We start from the raw sequence: 16,626 nt of genomic DNA, 5'->3' as shown, positions 1-16,626 counted from the left end.
CATCCCTTCATCATCTTGTTTCCATGGCCGAGACCAGAGAGCCCAGATGGCAGTATGTTTAGGGAGTTCTCCATCTCACAGTCACCGGAGACCAAAATCTATAGTAAAAAGACGAAACACACACCAAGGAAGAACTCCAGCCTAACACTAAAGAATGCTGTCAGTCCCGCAAGAGGACAGCCCTGGGGGCAACAGAGAATGACAAAAACAACCAGCACACAATTAACAAAATGGCAGTAATCTGGGCCCCTGGGTGGCTGATTTGATTGAATGTCCAGTTCCTGATCGAATCTCAGGTCACGATCTCACATCACAGTTCATGCGTTCAAACCCTACATCGGGCTCAGTGCCAACAACCTGGCCCCTGCTCGGGATTCTCCCCCGAGCCCACCCCCGCCTTCACCTCTGCCCCTCCCCTGCTCTCGCTCTCTCTCTGCCCCTCCCTCACTTACTACCCTTGCCCTGCTCATGCTGCTCTCTAAATAAGTCAACCAATTTAAAAATAAAAGCACATTTGTAAATGATTGTTACAGCTGGATCATGGGGTTTATGATGCTAGTGTTAAAACATTTCCTAATATATTAAATCTTATTATTTGGGAGAGTTTTCTTTGCTTCTCTACTGCTCTGCTTCAAAATAGTGTATTGCCATATTTTAAAACAAAGTCATTCTTTTTTGCAGGGTGCATACGGTCCCTATTCCCCTGATGAGTGCATATCTTTGCCTGTTTACACGAGTGCTGAGAGGGATCGTGTGGTGACCAACATTGACGTTCCGTGTGGGGGCAGCCCGGACCGGTGGATTCAGTGTGGAGCTGCTTTGTTTCTAAAAAATCAGTAGAGTCTAACGACAGTAAAAGCTGTATTAGCAAAAAAAGAAACATTTGCTACTTTAAACTTTGAATAAATATGTGGCCAGTCTGCATTTAAAATGTTCAAAAAATTATCACATAGCTAAGTACCTTATGTTACTGATCTCCTTGGGTTGTGTAGTGGGTCATGACAGACCATGCAACTTTCAAGCGATAGTTTAATGGAGTTAATGTTAAATGGAGTATTCCCTTCATAACATTAAATATTTTTGTGAAGCAGTTCAGGTTTCCAGGGGCTCAAAAATTTATGTACGTAAGAGGTTGAAAATGGTGTACTTAAGGAATCAGTAATTAATTCTTTGGCTGTTTTTTGTATCCTAATTTGTGTTAATAAAATAGAAGACCAGATTTTCATTTAAACACTTAAAAATATATTCTATTTTAGTTAAAATACACAGCATCTCGGAGTAATCCAGAAGAAATGGGGCACGACGGCACAGAGGGCAGGAGGAAAATTTTACAAATGGACTAAACAATGAGAAGTTACAATTTCTCACGTATGTGGCCGTTTGCCAGCTGTTTCTATGAAACAGGAAAATTCTACAATGTCGGGAAGCTTAAATAAATATATTTTATGGTGTAATCTTTGAGTTTCTGAGTGATTTGAATTGAATTCAGAAATGTTAACTACTTTTAATTCTATCACCGTGTTTATGGTCAGATCAGGAGAACAGCCCCAGGATGTCAACAGTGAGCTCACTCTAAAGGACGAAGGGAGACGAGGACTGTGAAGGTGGAAGCGCCACGGCTGTGGCTGGGCTGCAGGGAGCCCCCGGGCAGAGCCAAGCCCACACGGCGGCCGGGCCTCCCAGAGCCTGGCTCCCACCTGCTGGAGGAGGTCTGCCCGCCCGGGGGGGGGGGGGGTGTCATCCAGGGGTTTCCGGTTTCCTGTGACTGCTGCAGCAGGGACCCTTTGGGCGAGCCCCCCTGGCGCCCCTAGAAGCACCCTCTCTAACAGAGAAGCAGGAGGAGACTTCCCACTCTTCCATGGTGTTGGAGATCCCAGCCAGCACAACACAGAGGTGAAGGGGCAAAGGCACCCGGAGGAAAGTGCGTTTGGCGAGAAGATGGTGGGCCGCAAGCACCTCCTGCCACCAGCCCTGCAAACACATGCACACAGAAATCAGTTTCAAGAGCAGAAACTGAACCTGCCTTAACGTGTTTCCAACCAAATGTTGTTCAGAGGTTTGATTTTTCTGAGGCTTTCTACTGTCCTTCCAGAAACAGGTGTGGGGATGGAAGTGAGAAAATGCAACAGACAGACCCCTGCAGTCACCCCCCATGGCTTCTCCCATTTGACCCGCATGAGCCTCATTCAGTGTGGTCGGCATGACGTGTGGGCTCTGTGTTTCCCATCCTCCTCCTCGGGAAAGTGTGCCCACAGACGAGTCCTGGGAGGAAGGCTGCGCGAGGCCCTGGGGACACGGCCCTGGGGACGCAGAGCCACACTCCGAAGCACCTGAAACCCAGAAGATCAGCCCTTGGGCTCCTCGTCATGTCGGCATCGGGGAGCAGGAAGTGCACGGTCCATGCCCTGGTTTCTGCCACTTGCTTACGTCCAAACTCAACACACGTTTATTCAGTCAATGGCTAAAGCTGCTTCCGGACAGCTTAACCGTCAGATCTGTCTCCGGATTGTTTTAGATCGTGCCCCCAAATCAAAACCATCCTCAGAGACTGTTGTCCATCGCTAGAGACAGCTGAACACTCTCCAGAATTCCCAAGGACATCACAGAGATTCCTTCCAAAACATCTGAGTCACTTAGGGCAGCATCATTGTCCCTGTGTGATCGCTGTGAAAACACAACCACTTTCCCTGTAGCCCTTGAATAAAAAAACTTTGGAAATTAAAAGGATGTTGGAGATGGTCTGGTTGAATTTTTATCTTATTCTTACTTTATCGTCATACCTTCCTAAATGCTTCACCGACCCTTGCACAGTAGGAGGGAAATTAATTCTCAAAGTTTCATGAAAGAGATGAATTTTGTGCTGGACAATCACGATTCTACATTATAAGGAGCAGAGCATATTCCTGCGAGGGTCCAGAAGCTCCAGCCAGTTCCCTGCCTTAGTGTATCGGGAGCCTTTCCAGATGGCAAGACTGAAAACTTCCCAGTGGATAAATGAACATACTCAAATACTTAAGTGGTTGCTGTAAAGACAAGAAAAACCCAAGCAGAGGGGGTTGGGGAGGAGAGCCTGTGGGGAGGAGAGTCAAGGCCTCATAGCTATTCCCTACATGGAGACACGCCGGTCAATGTTTGGTGTTCACAAAATGGAAGAATGAGTATCAACCAGAGTATTATGCTGCAACCATTACCCATTCTGATTATTCTGTGCCTGATTGGTCTTCTCCTCTTTTCCAGTTCCTGAGAACTACCGCTAAAGGGATCAAGTCAATAGAGGAAGGCCCAAAGGTAAAAGCAGAGATAAGGAATTTGCTAGGATTCAGCACCGTGGGTGGATGATCTTTCCTTTCTCCTCATTTTTAAAAAATTTTTTTTTCAACGTTTATTTATTTTTGGGACAGAGAGAGACAGAGCACGAACGGGGGAGGGGCAGAGAGAGAGGGAGACACAGAATCGGAAACAGGCTCCAGGCTCTGAGCCATCAGCCCAGAGCCCGACGCGGGGCTCGAACTCACGGACCGCGAGATCGTGACCTGGCTGAAGTCGGACGCTTAACCGACTGCGCCACCCAGGCGCCCCTCTCCTCATTTTTAGAGGTGACTTAGGTACTGGTTAGCACGGTGGGGTAAAGAAGAAAGTGTTGACAGGAAAGCCAAAAGGTAATGAAGACCCCAACTTAATCAAATATTATATTTAGGCTGTTGTCTGATCCCATTATCTTTCTCTGGCTTATTTAAAAAAGCCAACGACACCAGTGTGAGTTTGGAGGTTGCCTTTATTTCTACTTGAAATAACCCATAGTTATGAAAACGGGGTTTGTTTCAACAAGAGCGGACTCTGCTATGGTGGTAACGTTCTGGACGATGCTGCTAACTGGTCTGTACTTTTATTTCTTATTCATTTTTTTTACAAATAGACTCTTTAATGATTATTTTAGAGACAGAGAGAGACAGAGCATGAGCAGGAGTGGGGCAGAGAGGGAGACACAGAATCCGAAGCAGGCTCCAGACTCTGAGTTGTCAGCACAGAGCCTGACATGGGGCTCAGACTCACGAACCTTGAGATCATGACCTGAGCCGAAGCCGGACGCCCAACCGACTGAGCCACCGGGTGTCCCACTGGTATGTACTCCTAAGGTTGCTTCCCTGCATAGAAGGCATGACTGGCTGTGAGTCAGACACTACTGTGCATCTCCCGGTTTTCACTCTCCCTGTTGCCAGAACACCATAGTGTTTACCTGGGCTGGTGGGCACTCAGAACAAAGCTATAACCCTTCTCTGCCTTCTACTCGAGTGGAACCTGGTGACTCACTTTGGGCCAAAATGCTGAATGCAGATATGTTATGGTAGCTTCCTCACAGGGCATGGCTGATATGCCATTTCCTCTCCTCCGCTGCCCGGATAGAGACACTGTGACCTTGGGCCACGTGTTTGCAGCCACACAGGATGGAGACACTGGAAGAAGCTGGGACTCGGGGGGGGGGGGGGGGGCATAGATGCCCTGGAGCATTTAGCTGTGGACTTCGTTTATGCAAGAGAGATTCAGCACCCCTAGAGGAGAATGTTGTGCTCTCATAGTTCAAACAAAACACTAGTTTTTAAAAATCAAAACCATTTAGAGATAAAATGTAAACCTAAAAATTACAACGTGTCAAGTTAGCCTTTCACATTCTGAACTAATTCCGTTCCGATTTCCTTTATCTGCAAACTTTCTAGTCTGTTTGTAACATATGTTATTACGGAAGAATTTACTCAACTTTTTATAACCTCAACTAAGAGTTGGTTGGGATTTGACTGTAATTTGCACTTGATTAGATTATTTTAGAGAAAAGCAAAAATAGCATTGTGCCTTGGCAGACAGCTACAACAGACATGCAATACCCACGTTTAAGATCGCTACACAGGAGGGAAGTGGTTGGTCAATGGAACTTTCATCGAAGCCAGCTTCCAGCCATGCGTTTAACTGCAGAGTGGCTAGAATCCCAACCTATAGGGCCAGGCTCCCAGTCTTTACTTGCCCTGTCACTTCTACCAAAACCCTGATGCCTCAGAGCTTAGATTTTGTGTCTGTGAAATGTGGGCTGTTGTGCACGTCAGACGTCAGGAAGTCTGACTTAAATAGCCAGTGAACTGTCCTGTGAGAACACAGCAGGGACTAGAACTTAAATTCAAGGTACCATCTGTCTTCTTGGGACTGGATGTGAATTTAAAAACGCTAAGATAAAACATAAATCACAATTTTATACAAAACGCGAATTCACTGTTGAGAAAAGTTAAGCTGGGAACGATGTGATTGTAATATCTCCCACTTTTACATGATCTGATTTATGTGTGATTACACATCTAGTGTTAAAGGCCCACATCGTTTGCACAAGATGAACCACAGATGCCTGTCTTTCATAGAATTTTGTTCAAAACCCAGACTGTGTGTGGTCACCACATAACAGCAGTGACACCTAAGTCTCAGTTAGTACTGACCACATGTGAGGCTCTGCTCCAGACAGACAGCCAGATGCTATATTCATGGTGATGCCTGTTTCACTAGCGACAACAATGACACAGTTCAGGTGAGTCACTCAGCTAGTAAACCCTAACACAGCAGAGAGGAAACCCTCAGTTTCCCCTCCGTGAGGAAGGAACAGCAAAGCTGGATCCTCCGGCATGTATCGTCCTGGAGGCAGGGCGCTGAAAGGAGGGAACCTGGGCCGATCAGTTCCTCATCTTGACAAATGTTTGCTACAGCAGTTTCTGGCAAGAAGATAAAATGAATCGACAGAGTCAGTCAAAATACTCATTACTGGACATGTTTTCATTGAAAAGTCACCTCTGAGATAAAACTCAGGGGGAGGCTATGGGGGGGGGTACTTTCCTTGGTGAACCCAGCTGCGAGCCTGAGCTCCCCTTTCTGCTACACGGAGCGCCCTCTGCGTGCACAGGGCTATTCTGGGTCACAGGTATAGAGTGGTGTTTACTATTTCTGCAACTTTTCTGTAAGCTTAGAATTATTTCCAAAGAAAAAATGTAAGAACATAGCTCTTCAACTCCATCCCACGGAACGCAACCTCCTCTTTGTCTCTGGCTGATTTCCACTATGTCACCAGCTCCGCAGCTCCTGGGAGGGGGGGGGAGAAAAGCCAAAAAGAAAATGAAATAAATACATACAATCTTTTTAAAAAAAGAGAAAGAAAGAAAGAAAAGAAACATGCTTAGAAAACATAGGTCTCAGACCCAAAGAAGAAGAAGAAGGAAAGAAACATGTGTTTAGAAAACATAGGTCTCAGACCCAAAGCATTGACATGATTTTCTTCAGTCACGACCACCTGAGCAGTCCAATTCAACAAGGGCATTTCAATCATAACATACAAAGTTTGGAAATACTACACAATTGAAGCACCAATTTAAAAAATACTCTGAAAGTTTCAACTGTTTTTGTCCAGAAGAAAAAAAAATGGTAAGAAATTTATCTTAGCATTAGCTGCAGTGGAAACAATGTCTGTAAGATCAAGTTAAAATCCCTATTATCTTAGCACCTAATACAGGTGTCGCGGCTGGAACGTTGTCTTTTCTGGGTTATCCTCCAGGGACAATCTGGTAAGACCTTAGGCAGAATGACACCACTAGATGTTTTTATTGCAAATAGAACTTAGAATAGCCCTTATTCCTTAATGTTCAGTTGGAAAGCAGTGAGCATTGATGAGGATCCTAGGTTGCTACGTGAGGAGACAGGAGGGACTTGGAGAAAGTCAGTCTAACATAAAGGGATCCAGACCGTACTGGAGCAAGAACCATGCTGGACCTAGTCAGACACCAGAGTTAGTGATGTGCCGGGCAGACTGCAAGAAGGAAGAGGAAACGGAGAGGAAGCATCTGTCCACGGCAGGGATGAAGGACACCGATGATGAGGTGACATCTGAGTCCGTGGAAGTCTGCTGTGTGGATAAAGTGGGGTGTGTGTTGGGATGGGGAGTGCTGGGGCAGTGGGGATGGGCACACGGCATTCCAGCACCTACAAAGTGGGAGGTGTGAGAGTCACACTGTGTGTCCCCTTGTGAGATACTTTCTGAGAGTCCATCAGTCTGCATGAGACCCTTTGTACCTTGTCCTACGTGTGTAATTTATTGTAGTTATCACTGTGGTAACTAATGATTTGTGTGTCTGTTGGCTTACGACGGGCTTCTCCCCCCGACTCGAAACCCCACGAGAACCGGTATTTGCTGTTGTCAGTGCCCTTCTGCCCCCATGGCTGGAGCAGGGTAGGGTAGAATATATATTTGTGGGATGGCTCACACGTGAGTGAATGAACGCATGAATGAATGAATGATGTGTTCCAGAAGGACAAAAGGTCCAAGAAGGAAGAAGGAGCCCTGATGTGTGGCAGCGGTGTTAGGGACAAGGATGGGGAATAAAAAGATTTGGAAGGTATTTTAAGGAAGAAGTAACAACACCTGATGACTGCAGGAAGCTCAGGTTTCTAGCCTGGGTGGCGGGTGCCATTTCTGTCTGAGAGCAGAGAGGAGGACCAACAGGTCCCAGGGTGTAGGTGACTCTTCAGGAAGCCGGTGTAAGAAGCCACAGAAAGACACAAACCCCTAAATACAGACTGCTGGTGGCCAGAGGGATGGGGCTGAGGTGGGGGTGGGGGGAAGAGGGGGCGAAACAAGCTTCCAGTGATGGAATGACTAGGTCACAGGGACGAGGGGCACAGGGACCATAGTCAACGGTGACAGCACAGCGCTGTATGGGGGTAGGTGGTGTTACGCCCTGGTGAGCACGGCACCGGCATAATGAGCTGGTCTGGTTACCAGTTGTGCCTTTGATGAGCATGTGAGTGTCACATGGTGTGTCCACTACACTCAGGACAAGAAGAGTGAGAAGCAGCAGAGGGGGCGGGGAGAACAGGACAGCCTGTTGCTCGGGCTTTTGCTTCCAGGCTCAGACGGACCCCATGCTTCCGTGCGAGGTGAGAGTCCCGACCCGGCCCAGACCCGGCCCAGACCGCTGCCTCTCCGGCGGGATACCTGGGAGTCTGGCTTTCACTGAATGTCTTGGGTTATTTTCACGACCGTGGCTGCTGCGGTAGAGGTATCCCAGACCCCCAGGCAGAGCGTTGTCAGGGAAGATGCGGGTAAGATTTCCATCCCCACAGAAACCCTGAAGAAAATCCAGAGGGCAGGCTGACCACAGGATTCTGCAGTGGGGAATGACTGGAGTCCTTGGCGGGGGGAGGGAGTTTCATACACCGCGTGTAAATGCTAGATTGCTTTCTAGGTCACAATCTCCCTTTTTTTCTGAAGACAGACACGTAAGGGTGAAAATTGGAGACTTAAAAATCTAAGGTTTTGTGCTTTTTCGAAATTTCATTTATTTAATTCCTCCTGTATTGTGTCCCACTCTCCCCTGGGAAATGTCACGCCCCTTTCTTCCAGCCATTTACTTAAACCTCTTAGGGTAACCTTAAAAACCAACTTTCACAATTCTTTTTCTTCCTCCTTTTAGTTCAAAGATAAGAATTTCTTGAAGGTTATGAATGCCACTAGCTGTTTTGATACTGTTGTGTCCTTATTGTCTTTCTTCTGGGACCAAGGGATCAATTTTAAGTTTCTAAGTTTTCTGAGCATTGTTGTAAGTTTTCTTCAGTTACCCTCCTGATAAATTTCTCCCATTTGTCCCACGTTCTCCTTTAGGAAACCCGATTCATCTTGGGCTGCTCCTTCATGTACCGTCTTCCATAAGTTTATCACCCTCTCCCGAAGTGTCATTTCTATTATTTCCTCTGCAGTCTGTGTATGTTTACAGAGTCTGTCCTCTGTCCCATTAATCTGGTGTTGGAACTTCAATTCCACGACGCATGGTTCCAATGAGGACTTGTTTATCGGGGAACCTGGGCTGATCTATCCTCGTTTCTGATCTGTGCTCCTGGCTTCTGTCCCCCTGACAACAGATGACAGGGATTTCCATCAGATGAGATGTTTCCTCCTCCTCTTTCCTGAGGAAACGCCACCCCACCCCGTACAACTGGGGCAGATGTGGGTTTGGTCGCATGAACACCTCCTTCTGGCAGCCAGTGTGTTTTCTTACGCTTCGTGTCAGGACTCTGATGACCCAGGGGGCCTGGCCAGGGCCCCCGATGTGCAGGTGGGAGGGCAGAGCATGGTGAGGGTGTCCTGGCATCAGCTCGCCGCCTCCCCACCCCACCCAGGGATGCAGGCTTGGCCGCACCCCTGCGGGAAGCAGCCCCTCTTTCTTATGGTCAGAGGTGCTGTGACCTGCCCAGTGCCAGCAGAGCCTCTGACCGGCTACATGCAGGGCGGCTTGAAGACCATCCCGGTCATTTCCGTTTGGGAGAAGATGACACATTGGAGCTCAGGCATCCTTCCAAGGTCCGCGGCAGATCAGTGACCGGGGATAGTGGCTGAGAGTCGTCCTTTTCCGACTCCCTTTGTCGACCCAGAGGTCAGTCCTGGACTTCCTGGTGGATTTTAGATCACAGCAGCTTTGAGGGCCACTGGTTTTCGCTAGGGTCGTATGTTTGAAGAAATTTGAGGAGCAAAGGGAAAAATACCAGCCGTTTTGTCGAGTCCCCTTGAGGTCGGCCCTGAGGATGGAGCTGGGTCACATGGTCGTGACGGCTTGTGTCTCATCTGTGGCCAGGATCCATGTGACAGCCGACCACTCACACAGGTGATCCAGCCTTTATCCTTCTTTACTTGCTCCTGTCGAAACCATGCCATCACTCGTGGGGGATGACTCTGCGCACTCAAGAGGGCACTAAGGGAAACTATCAAAAGACCGATTTGGTGAGGGAGGATCGGGGTTAGATTACTTTTACAACGTCCCTTAATGAATCAGGCTCCGCGTCCCTGCGTCTCTACAATGGGGCTTTGCCGCAGCTCCCCCCGTGGAGCCCCCTGGCCTCGTGACTTGCTTTGGCGATGCCACAGGTGAGGTCATGCATCTTCTGAAAGGAAGCCTTTTGAGAACGTGCAGCTTTCTTTTCTCCTCCTCCGGGTCTTTGCTGTCTTGTGAGTGGCCTGGCTGCCTTCCTTTCTCATGTAGAACAGGAGAGGTCAGAAAGACCCCGTGGAGAGTGAGTGTCAGCTCCTTAGGGGAACTGATGGAATCCAGCCCAGCCCCACTGCCGACACAGTGAAACCTCACGAGTGAACTCAGGTCTGGGCAACAGGGCGACCCACAGAATTCGGAGACCCCATGATCTTTGTTGTTTGCAGCGCGAAGCTCAGGGCTGAGAAACCGATGAAGGATTTAGCCTAGATGGTCCCAGGAAGCAGAGCCTGAGACCAATCTTTGCTTCTACTTCTCAGGGGCGCTGGGATGAGGGCACAGGGGTGAGGGAGGGCGGGAGGCTCCAGCCTCACGACCTCGGCACCAGCTTTAGGCTGCACCTGTTAGCATCACGACACTGGGCATTGCCAGTCACCCTGTGACTCTGGGCAACCCAGGCATTCAGACCAGATCTCCGAAGTCAGCAGTGGCTTGGGGATCGGTGGTGCCAGAAGAGCAGCAAAACGGACAGTGACCTCTGGCATAAGGCTGGTTTTCCGGTGATAAAAACGTTGTGGTTGGTATTAGTGGTGATGGTTGCACCAGTGTGTGGTTGTAGGAAGACCCATTGAACTGTTTAAGCGGGTGAATCTCGTGGTTTGCAAACTACATAGGACTCGAACAGTTCAAAATGCATCACGGACGTCTCACAGGTCGTTACTGACAAAGTCGTGCATTGTAGGTGCAAAATAACATTCTAGAGTCTGCATCTGCTGAAATTTATTGTAGCATTCTTAGGTGAATGGAACGCAGGTTTTTTCCCAGTGTTTTTCTGCTACTAACAACACTGCTTCAGTAAATATTATTGTGGGTGTATGTTTGTACGTCTCCGTGCTAGATAACACCTAAAATTGTTGGACCAAATTACCTGTACCTATTTAATTTTAAGAGATGCTGCCAGGTTAATTTATGAAAAGAAAAGAGCAATTCACCCTTATAGCAATAGTAAACGAGACCATTCACTTCGTGCCCGGGATGGAATCAGTCTTTCTAACTGTGGCAAATATGGAGGGAACAGCAATGACTCATTATGCTTTAATTTCCATTAAAAGACAGTGAGATTAAACACATTTTCTTCTGTTTATTAGACCTTTCCATTTTCTATTGGTGTACATTTCCTCTCTAACATTTTACCAGGTTTCACTAGATTTTCCTTTGCATCTTTTTAATAACTTGAAGAGCCTCCTGATTTTGTGCTGTTAATCCTTTACCTGCCATAGTTTTCCAACTCTTTTTTCTCATTCTGTCTTTATCTTTCAGCATAATAAATGCTTATTGTTGGAGATTTGAAATAAACAAATGCAATAACCTAACCAGGTTACCTGTAGACTGTACCCTTGTTGTTATGACAACCTGGGTTGAAATTTGAAATAAAAAGTGAAAATTTCTTCTTTTTCCACTTTATTTCCTACCACACTTTTGAAAATATTAGGTAATAGAAAAACGAATAACACTGTATTTTAACCGGAATTAAGATAAAAACTTTTTAAAAATCAAGGGGAAAAAATCTGGTTTTGATTTTGCTTAGGAGTCTATGCAGATGGAAAATTTCAATTTTTAGGAGATAAACTATCATTATTTTCTTTTGTAACTTCTAGGTTTTCCATCGATCTTAAAAATTTGGATTAAATATCTAATTATGAAAAATGAAACTAAAACATAGTATAATCTTTCTATTAATACAACCTTGGGGGTTGAGGTAGAGAGAGAAGGTAGTTTCTGTCTGTGACACAGAAATTATGTCTAATTCTTAATTTTTCCAGATGGCGTTCTCCTTGAGCCAGTAAGCAATAAATTCAGCCTTGGCATGTTAACAGGTTTTGCTGTGGTTGCTGGAGGAGAAGACACTCAGCATTGCAAAATGCAAGCATCGAGCCCCAGTCTCCACCTTGGTCAGTCTTCTGGCTGCATTTGACTCACTCAGCATTCCCGTCTCTTGTCTCTTGTTATCCTCTTGGCCTCAGGGGTAGTGAGAGACTCCTGGCTTTTGTCCCACCTCACCTCCTGGCCCTTCAATTCTCTGTCAATGTACCTTCTCCTCTCAGACTCTCAAAGTACCAAACTTAGCTCTGCAATGGCCTCTGTAGCTGATGAACATCAAATTTATACCCTTCTTCTCAATTCCAGATGCATATTTAATGTTTACTCCACATCTGCCTCAAACATTTAGGAGTCCTCTCCATTCGAAAGTGAGCTGTTGATTGTGACTGCCCTCCCCAGCCCCCTCTCCTCCCTTCTGTTGTCCATCTTCCCGAAATACACCCCCAGTCACCCAGTGGTTGGGCCAAAACCCTGGGAAATCAATCCTGATTCCATTCCTCCTCTCAAACCCCACATCCAATCTAGAATCAAGTTGGTTGGCTCTGCCTTGGAAATACGCTGAGAATCCAGCAATTTCTCGCTGCCTCCAGCAGGTGGCTCCAGCCATGATCCACCTCCAATGTCTCTCTTCCTCCCAGAACGTTGGAACAGACCCCCACCTGGGCTCTTGCATTTCTACTCTATTCCCATCAGGCTACCTGCCACATGGCTGTCATAGTGATGGATTCGTTTACAAAAGAGGCGAATCTCCTCAAACCACCCCAGAGACTTCCCAACCCACCCAGAGTAACTGCCAGCAAAACACATTTTCTGACCCTGGGAAACTGAGGCTTGAGACATACTGGTGGTACAGGATGATACAGAGATCCATTGCCAAACAGTGTCTTCAGGCGGGATTCTCAACCTTGGCTCTGGGACAGGAGATCGTCCCAGGTCATACAGCTAAGAATAACGGAGCCAGAATCTGACCCCCAGGTGTCTGCTTTCAAAGCCTGAATCGTTTGGTCACATTGTGACTCTCTAGGCTCCGAATTCAGAGTTGAGGCGCAGACCTCCTGGTTTCGGAATTCCTAGTACATGGCAAAGCGAAGTGATGCAGTGAAGGAGAGCAAATGGAGTCGGGTCAAGTTTGGGGGAGCTCAGGGTTGTGGAAAACCTCAGGAGACGTGGGACGAAGGGTCAAGAGAAGGTGGAGCTCGTTATTGGCTTTGGCAGCATCTGTGTGGTGTGAGAATCCTGGGGCCAACTTATAGGAGACACCTCGCATGCCCCTTATCCCTGCATCATGTGGTCAGAAAGCCCAGGTCTGCATCCTTGGAGGAAGGTAATTTCTGATGCACCTGTGTGCCGATCTCTCTTGTCTCCACGCACCCTCCAGCTTGCCTCTCGGGCTTGCCATCCACAGGCCCAGAGGACTCGAGACGTGTCCCTTGTCTGTGCACTGGCCCGGCTTCCCATCCTAAGAGAGAGCTGTTCTTTGTAGAACAGCTAGAACAGAAACTGGTTTCATGTTAGTATTATAAAACTTGATCAGCTGCCAGGAATGGATGGATCACCTTCTGTTTGATAAGAAATATTCAAGATCAATAAATAACACGAAAGGGACAAAAAATTTTCACAAAGTTCCAAGTGGAGCAATATGCATTTGAGACCTTTCCAGTGTGTCTACAAACCATTGTTGGACTTGACTCTGGAGAGTCCACCAAGGAGAGGACATTTGTACCACAGGAGAGAATAAAATGTGCCTTTTTCAGGGAATGATAGCAAGAGCGTTAAATAGATTATTCTAACTCAGCCCCATTTTATTATATAAGTAATTTATCTAACTTTTGGAGTATTGTTAGAAATTCATCACCCAAAATGTACTATAGATCTTCCTTTAAACTCTTCATGTTTAAGGAATTAAGGCATTCTATTCTCATTTCTTAAAGAAGGTCCTACAAATTGTCATATGTTAGCAATTCCATTTATTTTTAAAATTTTTCATGTTTATTTTTGAGAGACAGCAGCAAAGCAGGAGAGAGAGAGAGAGAGAGAGAGAGAGAGAGAGAATCCCAACCAGGCTTCAAGCTGTCAGTGCAGAGCCCGATGTGGGGCCCGAACCCACAAACCAAGAGATCATGACCTGAGCTGAAATCAAGAGTCAGATGTTTAACCAACTGAGCAAGCCAGGTGACCCAGCAATTCCATCTAGAAAGAATTATTTTGGAGGAAAGAGTAATTGCATAAAGGATCACAGACTTAATAGAAGTGACTGCAGGGTGTCAGTGATGACAGGGTTTTGAAGGGAAAGAGGAAAAGCCAATAAAGTTACTATGCTTATATTCCAAAATATTTTGAAGTTGATTGCTGAATAGAAGTCAGTGACAACCAGGCAAGCAAACCCTACAAGCCCATTATAAGGTTGAGCATCACTGTAACTGATGAGGAATGGAGAGCATAGTACTTAAGCGAGCACGTTTAGATGCACATCAGCGTCTGACAATGCGTTTTTGGTTCAATAGTCCTTAAAACAAATGCCCTGTCTTCGCCGTGTTTTCCTTCTTCATTGCAAGATGGCCTTTGGTCCTCTGACAGGTGGTGCTGGTGGTTGGGTGACTGTGCTGCACCCCGTATGGATACCCTTCCTTACCCCAAACTTATGGGGTGTGGGCTTTTATGATCCTCATTTAACAGTTTGGATGTCAAATTATGTGCAGGACACATTCAGGACTACCATAGAATATCCTTGAGAGAAACAGAAGATCCAAATAAAGGAGCAACTAACATGTTTCTGAATTGGACTCCATATTGTCTTTATGTCCATTCTCCCCAAACTGACCTACAGAAACAATGCAATCCTGAGCAAAATACCAGCAGGCTTTTTTGGTGGAGGGGGAAGGGCAGAAATTTTAACTTATCATAAAACTTGTGTAGAAAATCAGAGGACTTAGAACAGTCCCAACCAATTTTAAAAAATGAACAAAAAAGCCCAATGTTGGAACTCTTATATTACTCAATTTTAAGACATTATGAAACTAATAAAAATATTGTAATGACATAAAATAGATACATTGGAACAGACTACACCTCCAAAAATAGACACCTAATTCTACGGTGAATAGATTTTTGACCAAGTCATCAAAGCAATCCAGTGAGGAACAAAAGCTACTTTCAGTGAATGATGTGGGGCCAGTGGACAGCCATGCACACACAAAAAAAAGAACATCGATCCTTGGCTCTCTCGAAGAAGAAATTCCCAAGAAAATGGTCCTAGGCGTAAATGCAAGTGCTAAACCATAAAACCACTTAAAGCATCAGAGAGGTTCTCAGTATTCCTGACTGTGGCAAAGATTTTCTAAAAGAATGCAAAAAGTTTGAACTATAAAAGAAAAAAATGATTAAAGTGAACTTCATAAAAAATTTCATTTCTTGTTCTTCATAAGACAGTGGTATGAAAATAAATAAATCTTGACCTATGATAAAACATTTGGAAGACATAAATCTGACAGAGGATTTTAAAAAAATACATAAAGAAATCCTATCTCAGTAAGAAAACAAATGACCTAATATAAAAGCAGGTCAAAACCTCGAACAGCACACTACATAAGGTACACTTGGCAGATAAACACGTAGAAAGATCTTCAGCATCTTGGTTATTAAGAAGCTGTATGAAGACCATGAATTACCACCACACACCCTCTAGAATGTCTCAGTGTCAAACCATTGTCTCCAACAATGGTTCCTGAAAGTGAGAAGTTCCAAGATTCTTGTGAGCTGCTCGTGAGGGTGTAAAATGGTACCCCCACTTCGGAGGACAGGTCTTCAGCCACGAAAAAGGGACATACCTGTCCACGAAGAAACCGCCACATGAATCAGAATGGAAGCTTCATTTCTAAGAAGCACAACCCAGAAATAAAATGACAGATAAGTGCATAGATGAAGGAATTATGGTAATCCACATGGTGCAATAATGCTCAGCAACAAATAGGAGTGAACTATTGGTAAACACAGCCACAGAGATGAATCTCAAAATAATTATGCCGGTTAAAATAAATGAGAGAAAAGATGTTTTGCCTGTATGATTCTATTTACATAAAATCATGGAAAGTGCCAACTAATCCATAGTGATGTGACGCAGATCATTGTGGTTGCCTTTCAATGGTGATGGGTGAGGCAGGAGATTTTAAGGGCTAAGAGGAAATTTTGGGTGCAATCCATGTTCACTGGGGGATGTCGATGCTTCACAGTTGTACACAAGTTTTAAATGTACCAACCTACATATTTTAAACATGCAAAGAAAGGTATTTGAAGCACAATTATTCCTAATTAAAACTTTAAAATTAAAAAAAAATCATTATCGTTTTAACAAAGGTCGATTTTCTGTGCCTTTAAAAAAAATGATTTTGTGTTTGCACCATTATGTTTTCTTTTTTCTTCAACACTCTAAGACCACACCACTCTTGTCTCCTATTCTTGATAGACAGTCACAGAATCATACTGCGGTCCTATCAGTCAGCGTGTTGGGCCGATAGCGGACTTGGCCATGAGCTGGTGCTCATCGATAAAATAGACGAGGGGGACACGTTCTTTGAAGAAGATTTAAAGCATGCTGTCTATGCTTTCATCGGCGACACATTACTTGAGTTGTGGTCATATAATACCATGCTTTATACCCACTAGTGCTTGTCCTAAACAGGCTGAAAATCTCCGTGCTTCCTCGATGTCTCAGAGGCGGCAACAGGCTGGGGTCTGACAAATAGCC

General features: G+C 45.6%; 1 protein-coding gene across 2 annotated transcripts in view; it reads left to right on the top strand.

Annotated features, from left to right (window-relative positions):
- DYNC2H1 (dynein cytoplasmic 2 heavy chain 1) overlaps positions 1 to 1,454 on the top strand; it is a 341,612-nt gene extending 340,158 nt beyond the window's left edge. For both annotated transcript variants that reach the window (XM_086679269.1, XM_086679270.1), the window contains one exon: positions 682 to 1,454. In XM_086679269.1, the coding sequence (XP_086535395.1) occupies positions 682 to 840 (159 nt within the window). In that variant the 3' untranslated portion in view covers positions 841 to 1,454. The remainder of the gene's footprint in view (positions 1 to 681) is intronic.
- Positions 1,455 to 16,626: the final 15,172 nt, after the last annotated feature.

Source organism: Puma concolor, chromosome D1 (genome assembly GCF_028749965.1).
Source record: "Puma concolor isolate L17-30 chromosome D1, mPumCon1.1.hap2, whole genome shotgun sequence".
In the NCBI taxonomy this organism is placed as follows: domain Eukaryota; kingdom Metazoa; phylum Chordata; class Mammalia; order Carnivora; family Felidae; genus Puma; species Puma concolor.
This window is presented reverse-complemented; position numbering and strand designations above follow the sequence as displayed.